The sequence below is a fragment of the Hemicordylus capensis genome, chromosome 9 (assembly GCF_027244095.1).
Source record: "Hemicordylus capensis ecotype Gifberg chromosome 9, rHemCap1.1.pri, whole genome shotgun sequence".
In the NCBI taxonomy this organism is placed as follows: domain Eukaryota; kingdom Metazoa; phylum Chordata; class Lepidosauria; order Squamata; family Cordylidae; genus Hemicordylus; species Hemicordylus capensis.
The window spans coordinates 16,274,265-16,299,723 of NC_069665.1; the positions used below are offsets into that span (position 1 = coordinate 16,274,265).

General features: G+C 48.3%; 1 protein-coding gene and 1 non-coding gene across 5 annotated transcripts in view; both read left to right on the forward strand.

Annotated features, from left to right (window-relative positions):
* Nucleotides 1-210: 210 nt before the first annotated feature.
* The window catches only part of BEAN1 (brain expressed associated with NEDD4 1), a 90,033-nt gene continuing 64,784 nt past the window's right edge, over nt 211-25,459 (forward strand). Inside the window, exons 1-3 of one of the 4 annotated variants that reach the window (XM_053270477.1) lie at nt 289-346; nt 2,484-2,558; nt 22,083-22,153. In XM_053270477.1, coding sequence (XP_053126452.1) covers nt 22,147-22,153 — 7 coding nt within the window. In that variant the 5' untranslated portion in view covers nt 289-346; nt 2,484-2,558; nt 22,083-22,146. Of the gene's footprint in view, nt 347-2,483; nt 2,559-17,395; nt 17,415-22,082; nt 22,154-25,459 lie in introns of those variants that run through there. The other 3 variants (XM_053270475.1, XM_053270479.1, XM_053270476.1) reach the window with 3 other exon arrangements.
* Nucleotides 20,914-20,985, forward strand: TRNAA-UGC (transfer RNA alanine (anticodon UGC)). Its single transcript has one exon. It is a non-coding gene; the product is annotated as a tRNA-Ala (tRNA).

The window sequence follows — 25,459 nt, forward strand, 5'->3', positions numbered from 1 at the left end:
CAGCCAGGAACCCGCCGCGTCCCAGCGGCAGCCTGGGCTTCCTTGGGAGCTGCGGGCTGCTGGCCCTTCACCGGGAAGCTACCATCGCTAACTAGCCACCGCCGCCGGGCGGAGGTCACGCCGGCTCGCCCAGGAGAGCCGCGCTCCTCCTCCTCTCCTCCTCCTCCTCCTGCTCCTCCTCCCGCCCTTGCTGCTACTCCGGCCCAGCTGGCGGCGGCGGCGGCACTCCGGCGAAAGCGAGCGGCTGCTGCTGCTCCTCCTCTCCTCCAATGTGCCGCTTGGGAGGGAGCTCCCTGCCAGCAGTCTCCCGAGCGCATGGAGGGAACGGCCGCCCGGGGGTTCTCCGGTAAGGAGGCTGGCTCGATCCTGGGGCTGGGCGAGCGGGCGGGGTCCCGGCTGCAGCGGGAGGGCAGCTGCTCCCCCAAGTCGCCCGCCCTACCGTGGCTTTGCGTCCCTCACTAAATGCCTCCCGCCCACATTTGGACCAGATCCACACCCCGCCTTCCCACCCCGCGTAGCCAAGAGCCCCTGACTCCGAGTCCAGAGCGGTATCTGGGGTGTGCGCCGCACAAAAGCGCACGCCCTTTGTGGCTGCTGCACCGGTTGAGTGGATCTGGGCTATTGTTGCTGCTGCTGCTGCTGCTGCTGCACCGGTTGGATGGATCGGGGTTAGGAAAGACACCCCCCCCTCCCTGCCCCGGCCATGTTTACATTCTCCCAGTGCTAGCCCGCAATCCAGCTTGGGGACGGGGACGAGGGGTGGCTGTAGTCCGCGCAGCGCCCCGATTGGGGTGGCTTCAAGGGAGCGATGGGGGGGGGAGGTTTGGAGGCGCTGCATGTCGGGGGAGCTGGAGTTCGTACCGGTTCTCGTTGGTTTGTGTAGATCTCGCTGTCTAGTCAGGAGAGGGAGGGAGGGAGGGAGAGGGCGCATCTGTGAGGATAAACATGTGGCGGCTGCAAGCCCTGCAGTGAAACCCATCATTCCGGCCCCATTGTGTCAGGGCGGTGGGGGTTTGGATGGGAACTTTCAACCATAACGCACGCGTGGATGTCTCTGGTCCCATCGGAGCGTCTCTCTCTCTCTCTCTCTCTCTCTGCTCCATCTCTGGCACCAGAGACTGCCTGTGCAGCTTGTGGTGAGAAAACAGATTGTGCTCTCCTCTTTCTCACGTTTGCATCCTTTCGGGGAAAGAAAGAAAGGAAATATTTATACGCGAGTCCCCGCCTGGTGTTTTATAACTCCACAAAGTGTAGCAGAAGCAGTATGGCGTGCTTTCTGTGAACGGAAATCGCTTCCAAAATCGGGCCTGAGTCGAATCGCTTTCCAGACCAGTCTGAAAACATGTTTCCTTGCAAGGGAGCTTCAGTGGGACTTACTCTTAAGTAAGCGTGGGTTAGGTTTGCAGGCTTTCCCCTTTCCTTCCTTCGCCTTTCCGGCCTAACCAAACTACCCAACGTGGTCCACCAGGCTTCTTTTTTTAATAAACACAAACCTTTGGTCTGATCCGACAGATTTGAGCATGTTTCTTTCCCATGGAGCTCATTAGGAGAGGTAGATATGTGCTGAAACCACGTGAAATGAATGAGAGGCAATGTGAAAACAATATGAAATATATGAAAAAAGGGGATCAAACATGCTTAATTTGGGCTGAATTGTGTCCGTGGAAGTCCAGTGCATTCACTAGCTTTGCAAGATGGTGACCAGTTTTCTTATCTTCCACTTTCAAGCTTCATATTTGCATTTTGTATGCATTTTGCTCCACCTAAAAATAACAAATGCTGATTATTTCAGTAAGATCCCATTTGCAGCACTCAATGAAAGCTATCAATCAGCTATCAGCACCAATCTGGTACTGAAATTAACAATTTAAAAACTGTTAACTCGGTTGAAAGCACATGTTCAGAACTCGAAATGTTCACAGACTGGGCCAGTTCGAGCAGTTCAAATGTGAACCATTTCGAACCAAACCAGTTCAGGGACCAAACCACCTCAGGTACTCCATGCACATCACTCTTCAGAACTTCAATTTCAGAAGGAATGCCAACATTAGCTATTGAACCCTGTGGTGCAAGAAAGCAAATTAATTTACTGGGCAACATTCTTCATCAAATTAGGACCCATTTTCTTTCACAGTTTGTGAATGCCTGTTTCAGTAGCTAATGGTTCCAACAAAAGAAAGCAACCTGTGTTTTCTCTCATTCAGGTGTGTCCAAATGTGACTTTTAGGATATATAAGAGAAAGTAAGGTTGTATGTATTACTTCTTGAAATGACGTGCTTTCCCGAAATTCATGTCAATGGATGAGTGGATTGTATTTCTACACACTGAAGAGGCTGTCTAGTGGCTTCTCAAAATCTGGCTAGTAAATTGAGTGGGTGTGCTTCATCCACGTCATGTACCACTAAATGACATCTGTTGTGCAAGCCAAAACAAACTGTTATTAAAAAGCCGTTTTCTCTTCTCCCCTGTCCCTCCACTTTAGTTCTTTTCTTCCACCTTCCTCTTATCTTGGGGAGCTCCGTCTACATCGGAACAGGCAGCAATTATTCCAGTTTCTGTAAGTAATCTGGCAACATGATTTTGTGTTGGTTTTGGTGGGTTTGGTGGGTGGGAGTGTACATATTAGCTGCTTTAATGGTCAATACTGATATCCTACAAGAACAGTCCTTTGAAAATTCTCATAATGAGGTATTCCAGTCAGGGGAGCGGAAGCAAATATCTGTCTGGATCGGAAAATGTATGTACAGAGCCACTGATTAGGCTGCCCAAAACTTTTGCATCAGTAAGATTCAAACTGGATGTGACATGAAACCCATCACTGTCACCCATGTGTGTGTTTAAGATATTCCCCTTAGGGGATGGGGCTGTGCTGGAAAGAGCACCTGCATGCAGAAGGTTCCAAGTTCCCTCCCTGGCAGCATCTCCAAGATAGGGCTGAGAGAGACTCCTGCTTGCAACCTTGGAGAAGCTGCTGCCAGTCTGTGCAGACAATACTGAGCTAGATGGACCAATGGTCTAACTTGGTAGAAGGCAGCATCCTATGTAAGATTCGTGAGCCCGCCATGTCTGTGGGTGTGTGCCCATATGTCCCCCTCTAATAAATGTTACAGTTACAGTCATATGTAAACCAAATTCATAGCACAGAGGACTCCCATTGGGGACCTTGGGGCCCCCAATGGGAGTCCTTGTTTTTGCTGATCCGCCATGTTGGTTCAAGATGGCAGCCACCCGAAGTACAGGCAATGCCACTTTGTAACTCATCTGCTGACTGTTGGATATAAACCAGAATAACAGCACATGGACGGAGGCCCTGGCAGTATTCCCTCTCTTTCTTTCTTTTTAACCAGTAAGTGGAAAGAGTTTTGTTCTGGGTGGCACTATCAAGGCAGTATGCACACAAAACACACACACACACACACACACACACCACAAAACACCTGGAAACAATTAATTTTATTTCTATTTCCCCAGGCCCTCAGAAATAATTAATACCTTTTTTCCACCCCACCCCTGGTCTCTCTGGGCTACCGGGCGGGGGGGAAGCCATGGAGGGGGGCGCCAGTGCCCATCCTCCCTCTGTTCTCTTCTCGTGCTTCCTCCTCCCCCCAGGCCCCCACCTCCGGTCTCTCAGGGCTGCTGAAGACAGCCTCTGGGAGTGGATCCGCTGTCCGTCATCCTTCCTCTGTTTTCTGGCTTCCTCCTCCTCAGTCTCCATCAGCAGATCTCACGAGATCTGTAGCCGGAGGAAATGGAGGAGGAGGCCCAGCCAGGGAGGGAGGAGGCGGGGGTGGCACGGGGGTGGCCCGGGGGAAAGGCAGAGGTGGCGGCCCAAGGCACTGATGGCGGGCACAGCAGAGACTGTGCGCCCCCCAGAAACGGCTGCGCGGGAAGCCTGGTCCCTGGGTAAGGGTCTCTATATTAAAAGAAGCAGAAAATAGGCTATTTCCGTTCTACTTAGAACTATATTCATTTAAAACATTTGTACCCCACCCTTCCAGTGCAATATTTTTCGAGGCAGCTCACAGAGAGAAGGAAACTACTGCTGCAGTTTTAGGAGGGGTGATGGGAGTTGTAGTCCAACGGCAGCTGGACAGCCTCAGGCTGGCCACCCCTGCCGTAGAACCGAGCGCGGCTGCTCATGCTGAGACCCATTGATAGCAATCGCTTGCCTTTTCTGGAGCTTATATTATAGGAGAGGTCCTGAACTATGTTGTCGGGTTATTCAGAGTCTTCCTGTAGCTTTGACAAAGTGGAAATCACTAATTATAGTCACTAATTATGTGCATGGAGAACTTAAGATCACCTTGGCTATTTGCTAGTCAGCTCACACACCAGCAGGGCAGGAAGAAGTATAAATCTGGATGTGGGAGAGGAGAGCTGGTCTTGTGGTAGCAATTATGAATTGTCCCCTTTGCTAAGCAGGGTCTGCCATAGTTTGCATCTGAATGGGATACGACGTGTGTGAGCACTGTGAGATATTCCACTTTGGGGATGAAGCCGTTCTGGGAAGAGCAGAAGGTTCCAAGTTCCCTCCCTGGCAGCATCTCCAAGATAGAGCTGAGAGAGATTCCTGCTTGCAACCTTGGAGAAGCCGCTGCCAGTCTGTGAAGACAATACTGAGCTAGGTAGACCAATGGTCTGACTCGGTATTTGGCAGCTTGCTATATTCCTACATGGAAGCAGGAAGAATGGAAGGGAGCCGTTCTTGAGTTAAATTATCTGCTCCAGGTGCAAATTCTGGCTTTGCAGACAAAGAAGCAGAATGAGATCACTCCAGGGGTGCTCTGAGATGTTGTAGCTCAAATTCTGCCTTGCCCCCTGCCCCGATTGACCCTTGCAAGCTTTGGAAGTGGCATGGGAGGGTAGGTGGCCTTTAGGGATGTGCACAAACCTGTTCGGAGGGCCTTTTATGGGTTCGGAAGACCAGCGGTTCGGAAGACCGGCGGTTCGGAAGACCGGCGGTTCAGCTGGCTCAAAGGGGGGGGGGTATCTTTAAGGGCAGGGGAGGGTGCTCTTACCCCTCCTGCCAAGTTCCCCCCACTGGTGCTGCACTTTCAAAGCATCCAGTGGGGCAGCAGCAGATACCTCCCTGCCGCCCCGTTGACTCGTCAGACCAGAAGTACCTGACATGTGTCTGAGCAAGTATGATGCGCTCCGGGTACTTCCGGTCACTTCCAGTCCAACGAGTCCACGGGGTGGCAGGGAGATGCGCTGCTGCCCCGCCGGATCCTTTGAAAATGCAGCGCGGGGGTGGGTGGGTAAGAGCACCCTCCCCCACCCTTAAAGGTACCCACCCTTGAGCCGCCCCCTGCCAGTTCCATGCACATCCCTTATGGCCGGCCGCTGCCTCTTCTCGCCTTGTGCTTCTTGCAAGCTTCGTAAGAAGAACGGAGGGAGAGAGAGAGAGAGAGAGAGAGAGAAGCACAACTTGAAAAGCTGGCAAAGGATCTGCTCGGTTCCAAGGAGTTGCTCTGATGACAGTGGCAGAGGGTAGCTTGCTGCCTTGCTGGCGCCCCAGCAGTCTCCCACCTGAGGTGACTGCCTCACCTTGCCTCATGAAAGGGCCACCCCGGATCACTCCAGTTGATGTATTGGGGTAGACTTGACCCAATAGGGGAGGTTCGTTCCTGGGCAGATGGAGCCCAATAATATCAGCCCAGGCGAGAGGACCTTAAGATCAAAGATTTATTCTGCCTTAAGTACAGAGGTGCTGCCTTGGCTAATGCCAATGTGCAGGACCAAGAATTAATCCAAGGGTCAAATGAGACATTCATTGGAACACATGCTAAAGAGGCATGCTTCCAACTAGAAACGTGTCTCCCGCTCTCTCTCCCCCCGCCCCACCAAATACTCACAGATGGCCCAGTATTGATCAGGACCTCAGCACGTGGGGAAAGGGGGTGGGGTTGAATTATTTTCCCTTGCACCATTTTCCTGCTAACCTGCCTCCACTTCCAAAAGGGCTGAGGACTGCAGCTCAGTGGAAGAGCATCTGCTTTGCATGCAGAGGGTCCCAGGTTCAGTCCCTAGCAGCATCTCCAGGTAGGGCTGGGAAAGACTCCGGCCTGAAACCTTGGAGAGCCGCTGCCAGTCGGTGTAGACAATACAAAAGAGGCACTTCTGGCTGGAGAAGTTGTGCCTCATTAGCACAATGCATGCTGATGGAGGGCTTGACCCTTTGACCCGTAGAAGATGCCTGTTAGGAACTGGGAGGAGTGCTGGTCTTGTGGCAGCAAGCATGAATTGTCCCCTTTGCTAAGCAGGGTCCACCCTGGTTTGCATTTGAGTGAGAGACATGTGTGAGCTCTGTAAGATATTCCGCTTAGGGAGATGGGGCCGCTCTGGGAAGAGCACCTGCCTGCTTGCATGCAGATGGTTCCAAGTTCCCTCCCTGACATCTCCAGATAACGCTGGAAGAGACTCCCGCTAGGGATGTGCACAGAACTGAGTGGGGGTAGGATTTAAGGGCAGGAGAGGGTGCACTTACTGCTCCCCCCACTTTCCCCCCACCAGCACTGGAGTTCTGTAAAATCCCTTGGGGTGGCAGCATACCTCCCTGCCACCCCTTCCCCTCTTCGGCCGGAAGTGACCAGAAGTACTGGGCACGAGTATGCACACTGGGCTCACACACATCAGGCAGGTCGCACGCGATTGCAACATGTGCACACATGCACCCGGCGTACGCACACACGCCCAGTACTTCCGGCCACTTCCAGCCAAAGAGGGGAAGGAGTGTTCGAACCGGCCAGTGTTCGAACCTGTTCGGAGGCCTATAAAAGTGCTTCCGAACAGGTTCCTACACATCCCTAACTCCCACTTGCAACCTTGGAAAAGCCACTGCCAGTCTGTGTAGACAATGCTGAGCTAGCTGGACCAATGGTCTGACTTGGTAGAAAGGCACCTTCCGATGTTCCTAACTGTGTGCTCATTATCTAAAACCTAAGAAAGGAAGCCAAAGATCTATTGAGTTGTATCCTAAGACAATTTAGTCCAGGGGCCAGCTAGGGTGGTCAGTATCACCCGGGGAGACGTACGCTCATTGTGATTTTTGACCAGTTCTATATCTTGCAATGCTTTCAGTGTGTTACCATGCTTTTATTGGCCTTACCATTGGGCCTACAGCGGTCAAATTTGCAATGGTGTCATAAAAGCTTTAAAAAACCCAACCCAAAACTACTATAGAATTTGATCAGTATTATCAGAGGGAGGGAAATGCAAATGGACAGGAATGTCCTCCAGGGACTACTCCATGGAGAGAGTGCAACCACTTGTTCATTGTTACCCTGACCCTACCTTAACCCTGACCCTAACCCTTTCTTCTGTGCAAAAAGGACTGCAATTTTACCCTAATCATTTGCGGGTAGAAATAAAGAAGAGGTGATAACACAGAGAAAGATGTAAGGGCAATGATGCCATCGCCTATTTTCCATCTCTAGCAGAGTAAAGTGTGCTGTCGAGTCAGTGTCAACTTCTGGTGACCACAGAGCCCTGTGGTTTTCCTTGGTAGAATACAGGAGGGGTTGACCATTGCCATCTCCCACATGGTATGAGATGATGCCTTTCAGCATCTTCCTATATTGCTGCTGCCCGATATAGGTGCTTCCCATAGTCTGAGAAACATACCAGCAGGGATTCGAACCGGCAACCTCTTGACTTGCTAGGCAAGTCATTTCCCAGCTGTGCCATTTGGTGGCCGCTGGTAAAAATCACCATGAGCATTCGTTCCCTGAGATGGTCCTGATCACTGTTCCCTCTAATTTTTTTCATCTGTGTGCAGAACAGGTTTTGTTCTGGGCGTCCGTATCAAGGCAGTGTGTGCGCATGTGCATTCAGAGTGGGGCCTTCCCAACTTGAGTGGGATCTAAAATTAACTGAGCGGACATCAAAAAACGTAAGAGTGTGTGCGCATGCGCAAGTCCTAGAGGGAACACTGGTCCTGATGGGCCAAAATTGTGGACCTGTTTCAAAGACTAATTTGGATTATCTCCAATTGAAATTAATGGGACCTACATTAGTCATAACTTGGTGTCATTGATTTCAGTGGTGAATCTATAACTAACTTTCTTAGGATACATCCCATTGTATTGTGTCATGCAAATGTATGCAGACTTAATTGATTCAGCCCTAAAACTTAGGTTAATCGCCTAAGATGGGGGTTCTCAAACTTGACTCCCCTGATGTTGCCCCCCCCCACTGAGGCTGGGGATCAGTGTTCCCTCTAACAGGGATTCCCAGATGTTGTTGACTACGACTCCCATAACTCCCAAGCAAAGGCTATTGCAGCTGGGGATGCTGGGAGTTGTAGTCAACCACACCTGGGAATCCCTGTTAGAGGGAACACTGCTGGGGATGATAGGAGTTGTAGTCAACAACATCTGGGGACCCAAGTTTGAGAACCCCTAACCAAAGACTTCTCTCACCAGGGGACAATTTAGAAACTTGGCTATTTTGTTTAAAGGGCCCGAATGGATGCACGGCACATTTCTGTGTTTCTGGCAAAAAGGCCATCCATTTAGAACGTCTTCACACAGACCACTGGCATGCATGCAGAGTCCCAGTTCATTTCAGTGGGAAAGCCATGGTAACCGAGGGATGGTGTGTCATTGATTGAAATTAATGGGGTGATATTTCTGGGCTACAGATCCCTGCACAGAACAGATTGCAGGTTTGGGTAATTGGTTTTTTCCTCACCCAACAGCCCCGTACCCTCATATATTTTTTGTTTAGTTTTGGACTGGGAGCTTCCAGCTGGGAGCTTCTGTTATATTTAATCCTGTGAAGTGCCGTGTGCATCTGCGGGGTGTGTTGTTGTGCTGGTGGTTATTATTATTACTAGCTTTGATACAATGTGACATTTACCAGTAAAATGCTGGTGCCAAAAAAGGGGTTTGGTGTGTGTGTGTGTTTCTTTGTATTTAATATTCCATTTGGCAACTGTGGTTCCCTACAGGCAGTCCATTTGAGCTGTTCTCTGACTGAAACGTATCCAGATTGCATGCTTTCAGAATATTCAATTGTCCAGAAAGAAAAATTTCAATGTGGATTTTGTATATAACTTCAGTAGGGCTTAGCACCAGATTTCTTTAAACTCCTGGCAGCTAGGTCAGAACAGAGAAAGGGGGCCAGTGTGGCAGAGCGGTTAGAGTGTTGGACTAGGACCTGAGATCTGAGTTCAAATCCCCTTTCAGCCATGAAATTCACTGGGTGATTCTGAACTTATTTCTCAGCCTAATCTATATCACAGGGTTGTTGTGAGGATAAATATAACCATCTGTTGGGCTCCTGGGAGAAAGTACAGGATACAAAGGTATTAAATAAATAGAATAGAATAGAATAGAATAGAATTAAAGAGCTAATTCTGAAGGAGCAGGTGTTGTATTTGTCCCTCTCCAGTCATCAGGGTGGGGTTAAAACTAGGCATGCCCTCCTTCTATCTTAACAACTCTGGCAGTGGAGGCAGAAAGCGACAGAGCATGTTTGATTCCTCTGGTGATTGGTGCTGTCAGTGTCTGTCAGGTTCGATGCTGCTCCCCTGCATGATGGACAGAGGGCCTCCCCCAGCATCCTTTTGCAATTTGCAAAGAGCAGTCATGCATAGAAATACATTTCCACGCATGGAGCAACCTGACTTGATTGGGGAAATGTCATGCCCTTTGCTTACTTTCAGAGTAGAGTTTCTCTAAGTGGAGTCATCAGCCAATCCAGATTGCCAGGGGAAAGGCTACGGGGTGGGGGGCATATTCTTCAGCATCTTGGGGGATATTCTTCAGCATCCCAGTGTGCCTGCTCCTGTGGCTAGTTCCGATTCCGAGCTTAGCTGCAGAATCTGCTCAAGCGTCTATGGAAAGGATGGGGAACTTATTTATGTATTTCCCTCTGTATACCGCCTTGAGAACTGGTGTGGAAAAGCTGTCTATGAATACTTGTAGTTGTCGTGGAAATTATGAGAGGAAAAAAGTTCCTCGGTTCATGTGCAGAGGACTCTCAAATGCATTTGTCTCCCCCACTCAGTGACCATCCACAACACACCCTCCAGGGCGTCACTTGGAGGTGGGAAAGTCAAACAGCCCCTTTGCAGGTGCTAATCGACATGGGTTTTGAGAGACTGCAGCTCTGGGCGCTGCCACCCCATGTGGTGGGTTGGAGCTGGGGATGTGACTGAACAACTTCGGAGGTCCAGTGTTCAGACCGGTTCGGCGGCGGCGGGGGGGGGTTACCTTTAAGGGACTGGGAGGGTGCTCTTACCACTACCACCACCACCACTGCGTTTTCCCCACCGGCACTCTTGCCAAAATTGCTGGCACGGAGCAATAGCGTACCTCCTTGCCACCCAGGTCAGCGTCAAACCGGAAGTGCCTGACGTGCGTGTGTGCCACTGGAGGGGTGCTATGCTGGGGATGGATAGGGCCAGTTGCTCTCTCCCTGCGAAATAAAGAGAATCCCCACTTTTAAAAGCTGTCCCTTTGCTCACTTAGCAGGGGTAGTTGAGTTTTGTCTTCTCTGATTGGCAGCAGCTGTCCAGGCAGAGGTCTTTCTCACATTAGTCACCTGAGATGCTTTAACAAGAGATGCTGAGAATTGAACCAGGGACCTTCTGCATGCCTAGGATTGAACTACGGATCATTTTTTGGTTACTATGGCAGTTTTGCTAATAAGCTGTTACAAGCATGGACCCATAGCAAAATGTTGCGGTATGTCTCCGGGGTGGGGGGAGGTGAATGTTGTAAGTTTTATTGTGTGATGGTTTATATGCATGCACCCATACAAAAATCATTAGTTTAACAGATTCAGTGTGTCACCTCCCTCTCCATTCCTCAAGAGAGTTCACATACAGTTGTTTTTTATGTTATGGGGGGGGGGGATTAACCAAGAGCTTAAATGTATCAAACCCTTCCCCTTCAGAAACACAAAGGTTGTGTTTAGAAAATGAAAGAGTTTTAGACACCTTTCCCCCTCAGAAACAGAAGGAGCTGTGCTGTCCTCAGGAAGCATTCTTCAAGCTGAAAAACCTCCTGCTCGTTTGGTTTGGGTCTTCCTTCCTCCCTCCTCACCACCAAGTTCCATTAGCTACGCCCATCTGGTTATCTGTTAACCTTTCTTAGGGTCCGTAAACATTCCACTCCATTGAGTTACATTGGGGCAGTTTTCTTTTCTTTTTTTGCCTGTTGGGTTTTTTTCTACAGATTTTTTTTTAACACTAACATATCTGCGGGTTACCCTGAGTCTGCAGGCCTGCACTATGCCCACACCTACATGCCGGCCATAGACACCCAGAGTCCAGAGTGTCCATCATCAAAGGACGCACTAGTCTCCAAAGCTGATCTTGTGGCAGCAAGCATGAATTGTCCCCTTTGCTAAGCAGGGTCTGCCTTGGTTGCATTTGAATGGGAGACTTGATGTGTGAGCACTGTAAGATCTTCCCCCCAGGGGATGGAGCCACTCTGGGAAGAGTAGAAGGTTCCCTCCCTGGCATCTGCAAAATAAGGCTGAGAGAGATTCCTGCCTGCAACCTTGGAGAAGCCGCTGCCAGTCTGTGTAGACAATACTGAACTAGATGGAGCAATGGTCTGACTCAGTATATGGCAGCTTCCTATGTTCCTATTTCCACTTCTTTCAGGAACAGATAAAAGATCCAGTTTTAGACAATTTATGGCAAAGATGTGATCAACCAATTGTCTAACAATTTTTGCTCACACAGTTATCACATTCTCATCCAGTTAGAAATCATGTTGAATATCCATCCTTCATACAAAACCCTGCTTGACATGACTCCATGGACCTGATCCAGACCACATTGACGGTGGAGCAATGACTTATCTATCCTAAGGCTCAGGGCAAACCTTTATAAGCACCTATGCAAAAGCTCATTCTTTTAAACTAAAAGATGCTTATACGAGAAGTGCATTTCTGGGAAAAGGAATATCTGAAAGAGACATCGCCAGTCAGAGCGAAAATGGGTTGTATGACTCAGCCCCAGATTCTAATGAGAGTGATGGGAAAGCAGTCAGGCTTGGCAAGAAGTTGATTCCGCTCGTGCCGAGATGCTAGATGCGTGCACATTTCAAGGTGCTCAAGTAATCCTTGAGCAAGTCTAAGAGAGGGCAATTGGCAGCCATCCCCAAATGACCTTGACTGGACCTTGCACAGGCTATGACTTTGGAGGGAGTAGAAGAGGTTTGCTCCTTGAGGTTTGTATACACATTCTTGGCTTTGAGTCCATCATTGACCATTTATTTGGCCAGGTGTCCTTGCACAGAGATAAGGACACTTTCCAATCTGAGGTTTGCAGTCCTGCTTCAGGACTTAATATATTTGGTGGGGTCCAAATTTTGCCACACTAGTCTACCTAGTAGGTTTGTTCACATGACTCAGTGTACATCAGCTGTGGAAAAGGCCAATTCCATGGTAGGGATCATTAGGAAGGGGACTGAAAATAAAACTGCTAATATTATAATGCCCTTATACAAAACTATGGTGCAGCCACACCTGGAGTACTGTGGACCATCTAAAAAAGGACATTGTAGAACTGGAAAAGGTGTAGAAGAGGGCAACCAAGATGATCAGGGGCCTAGAGCACCTTCCTTATGAAATTTAGGACCAATAAACGGAAGTACTTTTTCACACAAAGCATAATCAACTTGTGGACTTCTCTGCCACAAGATGTAGTGACAGCCAACAACCTCAATGGCTTTAAGAGGGGTTTGGATAACTTCATGGAGGAGAGGTCTATCAATGGCTAGTTGGAGGGCTATAGGCCACCTCCAGCCTCAAAGGCAGGATGCCTCAACTCCTTCCTGTAGGCTTCCAGAAGCATCTGGTGGGCTACTGTGCGAAACAGGATGCTGGACTAGATGGGCCTTGGGCCTGATCAAGCAGGGCTGTTCTTGTGTTCTTATAACTGCTTTGAGGTGAGCAGGAGCCCAGCTGAGGTCGCCCTGTGAGCAGCACACAATCAACATCTCTGCTGGGTTCTGCAAACCTAGCAGGCTAATGGTCATAGCTGGTGGCATGTCCACTGCTGAAATTGCACTCCCCATGGAAGGTCCTCCAAGGACCCAGATGCCTTCGCAGTATTCTCTGCCCTGCCAGAAAACTGGAACAGCTTCATTACACTAGCCGCTGCCCTCCCATTGGCTACGAAAGAGCAGGTGGCAGACACAGCCCTGCCAAATCTTGCTCTCGCTTCAGAAGCTTGGCGTTTGCTTTGGAGGCTAGTGTGTCCTTTGATGACGGCCTTTCTAGACTCTGGGTGTCTATGGCTGGCATGTAAGTGTGGGCATAGTGCAAGCCTGCTCAACTTAGCAGCCGCCCCAGCTCCATTTGAACGACAACTCCCATTATCCCCAGCCATGGTGGCTAATAGCACAGGACCTCCAGTGATTGTTGCTGGTGTCTCTGTTATGTTTCTTTTAGATTGTGAGCCCTTTGGGGACAGGGATCCATCTTATTTATTTATTATTTCTCTGTGTAAACCGCCCTGAGCCATTTTTGGAAGGGCAGTATAAAAATCGAGTTGTTGTTGTTGTTGGAATTGTAGGCCAACATCTTTCAGGAGGACCAAAGTTGAGCAACCTTGGCCTAGTGCATGTTGGTAGCCCAAGTAGGAGCAGTTTGGTAGGACTGACCTACCGAACAATCTGGGTAGGAAGGCTCTGCTCTCCTCCACCCTGGATAAAGAGCTGGATCCAAAAGCTGGGTCGCCCTGCCATGAGCAACCTGGGCTGGAGGGAAATGTGTGAGTTCTCACAGTCACAAAACATGCAAATCTGGGTAGCTCACTTCTGACACAGAGCTTAACAGTCATGCGAACTGGCCTAGAGGTGAGGGGAAAGCAAGGCTGTGTCTAGCTTGTGCGCGGCTGAAGGCAGAAATCGTTTGTGACACACACTCACCCGATGAATCAATATTGTTCTGGCCCCACTGGGACAAGAAAAGCGATGTAGTTGCAAATTCAGAAGTGCTCTCCATGACATCCCCCATGGCCAAGCCCACCCCAACAACCCGAGAAGCCAAAAAGTATCGGCGCTCCGTCTCTGAGGGTCCCCCCCTTCCCTATACCCCTGCTCTGTTGCTGTGCTTCCGCCTGCTCCCTGTAAGCACGTGGCCCCGAGCGACTGCGCCCTCAGCCTGGCGGAAAGGCACTCAATTTATGCTCAAAGGCCACAAGCTGTGTATTATTTCACACACTTGGAAGCCTGGGCTCAGCACACGAGATAAACTCCTGGCCTCACCCCTTGGCACAAATTAAAGCTTGCACAAATCCAAAGAGAAGGCCAGGCAAGATTTGCGGCAGAAAGCTTTGTCCGGTCTGAAGTCTGCTGCCGGGTCTGGCCTGCAGAGATTATCTTGGCTTGCCGGAAGGAGGATTTAGTTCTGCAGACTTTAAATGCTTTCTCGGCCCCTGCACTCCTCCCGTTTCCTCAAGGCACTGTTCACAGCTGGCAGTCCTGTAGCCCATGGCAACCCAGGCAGGAGCCAGTAGCAGCAGTTTGCAAGGAGAAGAGAATTCCTCCTGCACAACTCATCAAGGAGGTGCTGGAACTGGGGCAAGCCACAACCTCACAATGCCTAGCCAGTCTTTTTTAAGGCTCTGCTCCCAGCTCTCCAGAGCCTTAAGAGTTCTCCAGGCCACGGCTGCACTATTCAGACATGTGCCCTTTTGCGGTTTTCTGAAGAAAGACTTAATCCTTTGCAAAGCTTTGCACTAGGTGGGTGTGAAGAACATAAAAACATAGGAATATCAGCAGCTGCCATACACTGAGTCAGATCATTGGTCCATCTCGCTCAGTTTTGTCCGCACAGACTGGCAGCGGCTTCTCCAAGGTTGCAGGCAGGAATCTCTTCAGCCCTATCTTGGAGATGCTGCCAGGGAGGGAACTTGGAACCTTCTGCTCTTCCCAGAGCAGCTCCATCCCCTGAGGGGAATATCTTGCAGTGCTCACACATCTCAAGTCTCCCATTCATATGCAACCAGGGCAGACCCTGCTTAGCTATGGGGACAAGTCATGCTTGCTACCACAAGACCAGCTCTCCTCTCCTTTTCAAGTAAGTGGTGATTCTCTGATCTTTAGCAGAAGGAGAGCATCAGTTCCAGCACAGCATTCCTCCAGTGGCTGTTGCTGGTGTCTCTCTTATGTTTCCTTTTAGATTGTGAGCCCCTTTCAGACAGGGAACCCTCTTTTTGCCGTGTAAATTGCTTTGAGGTTTATTTATTTTTTATAGTTGATAATAAATAAATATTGATAACCATAAATGGATGGTGTTGATAAATATTGATAACCATCACAAACCAGGAGTTTTCTCAGACAGCAGGCTTTACCATGGGTTTACTGAGAGGCTTTAATGTGAGTTTGAAACTGCCCCCCAAAACAGACGCAAAAACCGTGGATTTTTTTTACTCCTGGCTACATTCTAACGTGCTGTGAAAAACCTGAATTGTGTGTGGAGTGCTCCCTGAGAGCTTGCAGGGACTAAAGGGTCAATCTGGCCAAAATGTGAACACGCCCACTCCCTTCCAGAGGAGATATGGGCTAAATGCCGGGTGTGGAAAATCTTCCTGGCAATGGCATCACAGCCAGGATGGCCTAGTTTCTGAGCATCTTGGAGACTCTTCCAGCCTCAGGTTAGAGAACTGGCAGTCTCTCATTCCACACGCACCTGTTTTATGACAGTTTGCTCAAGGATCACATCCACCTGCCTAGCCCAATTCAGACATGATGCTGTATGAGTTTACAGATACCTATACACTCATAAATGTGTTTGTGTGAATGACTGTGCCTGTGTGTTCACTTTAAAAGTGAACCCAGATATAGGCTCCTTCAAAGGCATGATACAGATAGGAAGTGTACTTCTGTACCTGCGTTCAGCATAACATGTGAATGGCTGTACCTGTGTACAGATATGTACCTGCATACACTATACATGCATTGTACGAGTGTTGAACATAACGTGTGAATGGGCTTCCTCAGGCTCTGCAATCAGGCCTCGAAACCTCTGCGTTTCTCCCTTTGTCCTCATGCTGTTCTGTGCTGGGGATTATTAGGAAAGAGGACTGAAACCAAAGCAACCAGTATCATCATGGCTTTATATACATTTATGGTACAGCCCCATTTGGAATTCTGTTTAGTCAGCTGGTCACCCCATCTCAAAAAAAGATACAGATCTGGGGGAAGTGCAGAAAAGAGCAGCCAAATATCAAAGAGCTGGACTTGTGATAGCAAGCATGAATTGTCCCCTCACTAATCAGGATCCAGCTTGGTTTGCTTTTGGTTGGGAGGCTACATGTGAGTGCTGTAAGTCTATTAGGGATGCCACCATAGCTCAGTGGGAAAGCATCTGCTTTGCATGCAGAAGGTCCCAGGTTCACTCCCTGGTGTCTCCGGTGCTGAGAGAGACTCCTGCCTGAAACCTTGGAGAGCCGTTGCCAGTCAGTATAGACAATATTGAACTAGGTGGACCAATGGTTTGACTCATAAGGCAGCTTTTAGTATCTTCCCCATGGTTTGATCCTGGTTTGGTATCCCAGGTAAGACTGGGAAAGACCCCTGTCCAAAACCTTGAAGAGGCATTGCCAGTCAATGCAAACAATACTGAGCTAGATAGACCAGTATAAGGCTGGATCATGTGAATACAAAAGTAATTCGTGCTAGCAGAATGTATCTGAAGCTGGTCTTATGAATACAAAAGTAATGTATGCTAGCAGAGTGGATCTGGAACTGGTCTTATGAATACAAAAGCAATGTATGCTAGAGTGGAACTGGAACTGGTGAATACAAAAGTAATGTGTGCTAGCAGAATGTATCTGAAGCTGGTCTTATGAATACAAAAGTAATGTATGCTAGCAGAGTGGATCTGGAACTGGTCTTATGAATACAAAAGCAATGTATGCTAGAGTAGAACTGGTGAATACAAAAGTAATGTGTGCTAGCAGAGTGGATCTGGAGCTGGTCTTATGAATACAAAAATAATGTGTGCTAATGAAGTGGACCTTGAACACTGCAAGAATGTGGCAAGTGGTTTTGCAGCCTACCATAGGCATGTGCCAGTATGTGTGCTGGAGGAAACTATGGGAAAGCTTATATGGAACCGTTTTCTTTCATTAGTAAGCAAAAGCTCATGCTAGAGATTGCTGCCTTCATTTCCCTCTCTTATTCTCAGGGAATACATTTTCACGGAATGTATAAATCCTGTCACCTCTGCTAACAAGTACAACCTGCACTCCTACTCCCTGTGCAGGGAAAGTGAGATGCATGCCCTGGCATGCCTGTGTCGTCCTCTATTTCCATATCCTTGCCTGATTTCCTCCAGGGATTGAGAGATGCATTTGGGACTAGCACTGCAAGCCTTGAGATTATAGGCAGGGCTGTGAGTGTGCTGCAATTCTGCAGAAGTACAGAAGGAACCCGGGGATGTGGTGAGTGCTGGTTTGGCCCTATAAAGCCCTAGAGAGTCTGGGGCCAGGATACCCAAAGGGTCAGCTGCTCTTATATGAAGCTGCCTGCTCATTAAGAGCTGCTTTGGAGTCTCTGCTCCAGGTCCTTTCAAAAGCTGGTTTGCAACCCGTGTTCCCTGTAGCACAGCATTCCAGAGGTTGTTGACTACAACTCCCAGCATCCCCAGCCAAAGGCCGCTGCAGATGGGGATGTTGGGAGTCGTAGTCAACAACATGCCCTCTTATGGGGAACACTGCTTGCAATTGGGGGAAGGGTTAATTCTGGGGTGCTGCCCTCTGGACTCATTCCTTTCAAATGATGGTTTTTTATGAGGCACCAAGTTCAAACTGTTTTGTGCAATCAGGCTTTTAATAATAGATTTGCTGTTTTTACTGGCATATGGTGGGGATGGGGGGGAGCTTTCATGAGGCAAGGTGATGCTAATTATATCCGGGCAGGATGATACCCCCTCACCGCTGCCCCGGAGCTGCGCTTTGGGATCCGTCTGACCCCTGTAAGACCCAAAAGGAGTCTGCTGGCAACCTGTCCTCCCATCGCTGTGCCACTTTCAATTTTTACACGGGTAGGTTTTGAAAGGGGCCTGATCTCACGCCATGTGTGGGGCTAGGCAGCATTTTGCGCCTCGCCTCAATGACACCACAATAGCTTGGGCTGCCCCTGTATATAGGAAGCTGCCAGCGTGGTGTAGTGGTTAGAGTGCTGGACTAGGACTGGGGAGACCCGAGTTCAAATCCCCATTCAGCCATGAAACTAGCTGGGTGACTCTGGGCCAGTCACTTCTCTCTCAGCCTAACCTACTTCACAGGGTTGTTGTGAAAGAGAAACTCAAGTATGTAGTACACCGTTCTGGGCTCCTTGGAGGAAGAGTGGGATATAAATGTAAAAATAATAATAATAATAATACTGAGTCAGACCCTTGGTCGATCTAGCTCAGTATTGTCCACACTGACTGGCAGCAGCTCTCCAAGGTTTCAGGCAGGGATCATTCCTAGCCCTACTTGGAGATGCTGCCAGGGATTGAACCTGGGACTTGCTGCAATCTGTATTTGCTATTTTGTTGTGGGTTTGGTATTATTGTTATTGTTATATATATTTTTATTTTAAAACCTCTTGCTAGTGTTGATGTTTTAACTAAATTTAATGTCAGGTAGATCTTCTTGTTCTAATATTAGGAACATAGGAAGCTGCCATGTACTGAGTCAGACCATTGGTCTGTCTAGCTCCGTATTGTCTACACAGACTGGCAGCAGCTTCTCCAAGGTGGCAGGCAGGAATCTCTCTCAGCCCTCTCTTGCAGATGCTGCCAGGGAGGGAACTTGAAACTTTCTGCTCTTCCCAGAGCAGCTCCATCCCCTGAGGGGAATATCTTGCAGTGCTCGCACATCAAGTCTCCCATTCAGATGCAACCAGGGCAGACCCTGCTTAGCTATGGGGACAAGTCATGCTTGCTACCACAAGAACAGCTCTCCTCTCTGGGCCATATTGCACCTGGGCCATGTTTGCTCAAATATTTAAAGCCAGAGCTGTAATTCCGAATACAGTTTATAGCAGCTGAGGGTGGAGCTTCAGCAGTCTCCATTGTCCCTTGCCCTGCTGCTGACCGGCAGCATCAAGATAAATGGTATGGAATAATGGGAACTGCAGACTAAAGGGGTTTTTTTAAGGTGGGGGGGACATGCCAATTTCACTGTTGTAAGCTTTAAGGCCGAGCCATTTTCTTACAGAAAAACTGTACTGTTGCCTAGTTGTTCTGGGTACTTTATAAATAATAAATATGATGATGCTTACTTTGTTTGCATAATGCCCCTGCTAAATAGACAAAGAGACACCTTTGAAGTGGCGGTCCTCTTATATTCAGTCGAGAGAGAGCAATTGTCCTTATTCATGCCACAACAGCAGAACTTTCAATAGTCCCTGCTAGTATTGCTCTTCTATCCTTTTTGTTATCATTGTGAGCCCTTTTGGCATCATAAACCTTTTTAAAAATGTCTTTGCTATGTGAACTGCTTTGTGTGGTATTTTTGGTTAACCCAGTCCTTGAGCCAGGCCAGCTTTTGAATGGGGCTTTAGTTGTATTCCAGTCCTAGAGTAGAGGCAGGGCTAACAAACAGCCAGCAACAAAAGCACTGAAGGCAGACTGCTTTTGCCTCTGGTTAATCCATTCCTTCATCCAGGCCAGCTTTTGAATGGGGCTTTAGTTGCTTGTATTCCAGTCCTGGAGTAGAGGTGGGGCTAACAAACAGCCAGCAGCAAGAACACCGAAGGCAGACTTCACTTTCCTCTGGTTAATCCATTCCTTGAGCCAGGCCAGCTTTTGAATGGGGCTTTAGTTATTTGTATTCCAGTCCTGGAGCAGAGGCAGGGCTAGCAATCAGCCAGCAGCAAGAGCACTGAAGGCAGACTGCACTTGCCTCTAGTTAATCCATTCCTTGATCCAGACCAGCTTTTGAATGGGGCTTTGGTTACTTGTATTCCAGTCCTGGAGTAGAGGTGGGGCTAACAAACAGTCAGCAGCAAGAGCACTGAAAGGCAGTCTGCACTTGCCTCTCCGTACATAATATCTGTCTCATCAAACCATTAATATTTCTGATTCCAGTCCACTGCCTTGTCCTTGCAGACCACAACTCTTTCCCTTGGATTCTACACTTTGCAAACATTTTGCTGAAAAGGGGGCATATAAATGTTGGCAGATGTGATGAGCAGCACTCTGTCAGTGGAAGGGGTTCACAGAGGCCACTGCACAAATGCAAAGGTAGCCCTGGAGGTGTAGTGATGGGGCTGCTGCGGGACTCCTTGGGGAGGAGAGCTGGTCTTGTGGTACTGGGTGCGAATTGTCTCCTTTGCTAAGCCAGGTGTGCCTTGGTTTGTCTTTTGGATGGGAGACTGCATGTGGGCACAGTAAGATATCCCCCTTAGGGGACAGGGCTGTTAGCTTGGAGGAAGAGTATCTGTTTTGCATGTGGAAGGTCCTAGGTGCATTCCCTAGCATCTCAAGGTAAGGCTGGGAGAGAAACTTTTGAGAGCTGCTGCCAGTCAGTATAGACAGCACTGAACTAGATGAACCAAGGGTCTGACTCAGTAGAAGGCAGCTTCTTATGTAATGCCTTGAAACCACTTCTGGGCAGCAGCACAGTACTCCTTCCATTGCTGTAAAAGATGTCATTTGGGCCTGTGTTTCCATGGACTTTGGCAAACCGAACTGGGTGCTGGCCAGCCCTAATGCGCTATGGGAGGTGGCATACTAGGAGCTAGAACAGGGTTGGCCAACTTGAGGTTCTCCCACTGTGTTGGACTCCCATTGTCCAATACAGTTAGTTGCTGTTGGGCTACAATTCCTAAATGGCAGCTGGGAATGAGGAGAGATGTTGTCCCAACAACAGCCAGATAGCCTCAGGTAAGCCCTTCGTGATCTTCTGACTTAGGCACCAGGGGGACTTCACCATGTCTGAAAGTTGGGGAGGAGCCATAGCTCAGTGGTTGAGCATCTGCTTTGCATGCAGAAGGTCCCAGGTTCAATCCCTGGTGGCATCTCCAGGTAAGACTGGAGTCCTGTCTGAGAGCCACTGCCAGTTCCTGTAAACCAAGGCTGCACAACTTTGGCCCTTCCCATCATTCTGGTTGGCCACTGTGACTGGGGATGATGGGACTTTTAGTCCAAAACCAGCTGATGGACAGAAGCTGAGCAACCCTGAGCAGTCTCCCCTCTAACAGGGATTCCCAGATGTTGTTGACTACAACTCCCATAATCCCCAGCCAAAAGCCATTGAAGCTGGGGATGCTGGGAGTTGTAGTGACCAATGTCTTGGAATCCCTGTTAGAGGGAACACTGGTCCTTTATTTGTTATTTCTCTGTATAAACCACCCCGAGCCATTTTTGGAAGGGCAGTATAGAAATCGAATGAATGATGTCAACAGTAATGAGCTAACTCAGTGGTAGACAACCTGGGCTTTCCAACTGTTGAACTATGGTGCAACCATATTGTGGCTGTGGATGATGGGAGTTGTAGTTCAACAGCTGGAGTAGGCCAGGGTTGCCTGCTCCTGAGCTAGTTGGCTGGCGTGGTGTGCTGCAGCTCCATATAGTCTAATGTAATGTCTGAACTCCCAGTGTAATGTCTGAACTGGTCCAAAGTGTGCCAACCACTGCTTGCCTTTGAATCGCTGAATCCTTCACCAGAAGTGGCTTGCCAAAAAAGCTCAGTAGCCCTCCAGGGTGTCATGTCCTGCACCGAGAACATTTTTACAACTCGTCTTGTGCTCGTAGCCTGTCTGGATTGCTAAAGAGATTGAGAATGTGTTCAGGTTCCATCTTGAACTGTGTGGGGTTCTGCTCAGAGGGCTCTTAAACAGCCGCTAAGGACACGGTGGGGAAATATATTGCCGGCTGAGACTCTGCTCCGAGTCCTGTACAATTTTATGGCTTATTAAATGAGAGGAGGGTGATTTCTGTCGGATGATTTGCCGTTTGCATGAAAAGGCAGAAAAGGAGGGACAAGAGAACCATTTTCCAGGGCTTGCTGTGAGTACAGAGCCATCATATTCTGTTGAAGTACAGCACAGGGGTGGGAAATGTTCTCAGCATTTCACACACAAACATGTATGATTGGTGGGTCTCCCTCTTCCTTCAGATCCCTCCTCAAAATCTACCTTTTCCGTGTAGCCTTTGGCTTAATCCTGTAGTCCTCCGCTGAAATGAACCGTAAGTACATATGACTATATTATTTAATCACATTAATCCCATGGGAACCTTGACTTTCTCCTCTCTCCCTTTTTCTTTTACTTCTTCCCCTTCTCTTCCCTTCCCTCTGATATCTCCCCTGCTGTTAAAACTGCTGTTGGAGTATATATGGTAGTTCATGATCACCTATTGGACTGTGCCTGGGACATCACTGGTAACAATTAACACACCACCAATGTTCTGTGCAGCTGTGGAATTGTTCTCACAGATGGCTTTTATTATTAATGCCGTCTAAAAAAACTGGGCTAAACTTTTGGCCAGTTCATCAAAACTGGACTGCTTATTAAAGAGCGATAGCAGCAGGATAATGGGAAACGTGATCTTGTTTGCTTTTGCTGCAGTAAAAATCAGGCATAGATTTGCTGCTACCGGTAGTAATATAATGTGTTGCTATTAGCATGAGTAAATGGTGCAGGTTATTGCACTATTAATTTTTTAATCAACCCATGTTACAGTAATGTATATTACTTGTTATTACATTGTTTTGATAAACTGATCAATGTATTTTTTAATTAAAATGCAGAGATAAAGGTTGAGTACCTTACTGGATGAGTCACCTAATGGCTCAGCGGGGAAGTAACCTGCCAAGAGAGCAGGAGGCTGTTGGTTCAAATCCCCGCTGATGTGTTTCCCAGAATATGGGAAACTCCTGCATCAGGCAGCAGCGATATAGGAAGGTGCTGAAAGGCATCATCTCATACTGTGTGGGAGATGGCAATGGTAAACCCCTCCTGTATTCTACCAAGACAACCACAGGGCTCTGTGGGCACCAGGAGTCAACACCGACGCGACAGCACAACCTTTACCTTTACCTTACTGGATAAAAATGCATTGAGTTCTTTAAAAACAAAAAACAAATAAGCAGTGCAATTGCTTTCGCTCCCTCTCAGTGTTTTGATTGATTGATTGATTAAGTGCCTTCAAGTCAGTGTCGACACTTAGCAACAATGTAGATAGATTCTCTCCAGGATGATCTGTCTTCACCTTGGCCTTTTAGGTCTCTCAGTCATTAAAGAATATTTCTAAAATGTTTTGCTTAAGTTTGAAATTGACTAGACCAGAAACTACTTTGTGGGCCAGTCAATTTCAACATGCTGTTGACTTGCATGGAACTAGCAGAGGCATCTTTGAATGGAAATTAAGAGGAAAACCAAATTAATTTATTTATGAACTGGCTTTTCGCACACAATAGGGCAGCTCATGTAAAATTGTACAGATGATGGGAGCTGTAGTCCAACAACAGCTGCAGACCCTCGGGTTGGCTCTCCTTATATTAGCTGATCCCCTTATCCCTAAGGGGATATACCTGAGCTATGGCCCCATCCCCTAAGGGGAGCCTTGCAGTGCTCATATGTAGTCTCCCATCAAAATGCAGACCAAAGTAGACCCTGCTTAGCAAACGGGAGCATCCATGCTTGCTACCACAAGACCAATTCTCCTTCCCACCAGTTCACCCACAAGAACTGATCTGTTCTTCCCACTGTAAATTGCCGCTGGACACACATTTCTGGGCCACTTTCTGCCTGCCTTCTTGAGAAGCCTCCACTGCATTTGCATTCAGAGCAGTCTTCCTTTGCTTCCATTGTTCCCATAAAGATCATATCAGTCCCCAAAGCCCACCTCTAACACAGCCAATTACAACACCACTCGAATCCTCCCTGCATTGACAGCTTTGGTACAATTTTATTTTCAAAAAGCAGCTTCTGTGTACCATGAGATGACATGCAAAACCGGGGTGCATTATACAGCGCTGATATGGGCAGATGCTTAGCGACAGGAGAAGCGGGGGTGAGGGGAGACATTTTCAGGTAGCTTTGGAAGCTGACGGAGTTATTGCACAGAAGAGATCCAGGGCAGGCAAACCTTAAATATGAAGTTTTATATCAACAGCGTGTACGGCAACACAAAGAAGCAGCAAGCAGAGGGCCTCACCTTCTGCTTGGAAATAAATCCGCAGACATATAAGGGATGTTGTCTTTCATTTCACCAAGCAGCAGAATGTTCAAGGGCAGGTTTTTAGAGCCAGAGTGAGCAGAGAGGAGCGGGGACTTTATGTGTTTTATAATCTGGTGAATGCTGAGGTTGGACACTTGATGCTGTTTGAGGGCTGACATTGAGAGGAGAGCTGGTCTTGTGGTAGCAAGCATGACTTGTCCCCATAGCTAAGCAGAGTCTGCCCTGGTTGCATCTGAATGGGAGACTTGATGTGTGAGCACTGCAAGATATTCCCACTCGGGATGAAGCCGCTCTGGGAAGAGCAGAAGGTTTCAAGTTCCCTCCCTGGCTTCTCCAAGATAGGGCTGAGAGAGATTCCTGCCTGCAACCTTGGAGAAGCCGCTGCCAGTCTGTGTAGACAATACTGAGCTAGATAGACCAATGGTCTGACTCAGTATATGGCAGGTTCCTATGTTCCTACCTGTGTCCCTGCTTACTTCCCTCCTGCTCTGCCTGTATTTTCACAAGCAGGTGGGAGGCAGTCAGGAACATTGTCATGGTCCTAGTCCGCAAGCAGCATCAGTGCCCCTAAAGCAGAGCTGCACATGACATTGGCTCTCCACCTGTGGTTGGATTACAGCTCACCTCATTCCCAGCCCCAGTGGCCAGATGATGGGAGTTGTAGTCCAAGGAGGGCCAAAGCTGTGTAGCCCTGCCCTAAATCAATAGCCTTTCTAGCACATCAAGTCTGCTTCTTGCTTGTGCTGGGGAGGCTTTTTCTTCTACCTTGTTCAATAGCTGGATGGAGCACTCTTCCCCAGCACAAGCCTCACATAGGCTCACTTCCTCCCACTTCTACCTTGCTTTTCCCTCTCATACAATCAAAAATCGATAGCCTGCACAGCTCCCAAACTTGGGTACGACACTCTGTCCAATCCTATTGAGGATCATGTAAACTGCCTCAATATCTGTTGTCTTGACTGTTAAAGATTCCTGTAAACATATCTATAATATATTTCGAAGAGTTTGTTTTTTGTAGGTGTGCTTGTGCGAAATAAAGCCATACTTCCCGATTGCCTACCGATACCGAATATTTCAAACACAATCCTGCCAATTGAATTTGTTTGTTTGTTTGTTTGTTTGTTTGTTTGTTTGTTTGTTTGTTGAATTTACATCCCGCTCTTCCTCTAAGGAACCCAGAGGAAGTACATGGTTATGTTTGTCCTCACAACAACCCTGTGAGGTAGGATAGGCTGAGAGAGAAGTGACTGGTCCACAGTCACCCAGTGAGTTTCATGGCTGAATGGGGATTTGAACTCAGGTCTCCCTAGT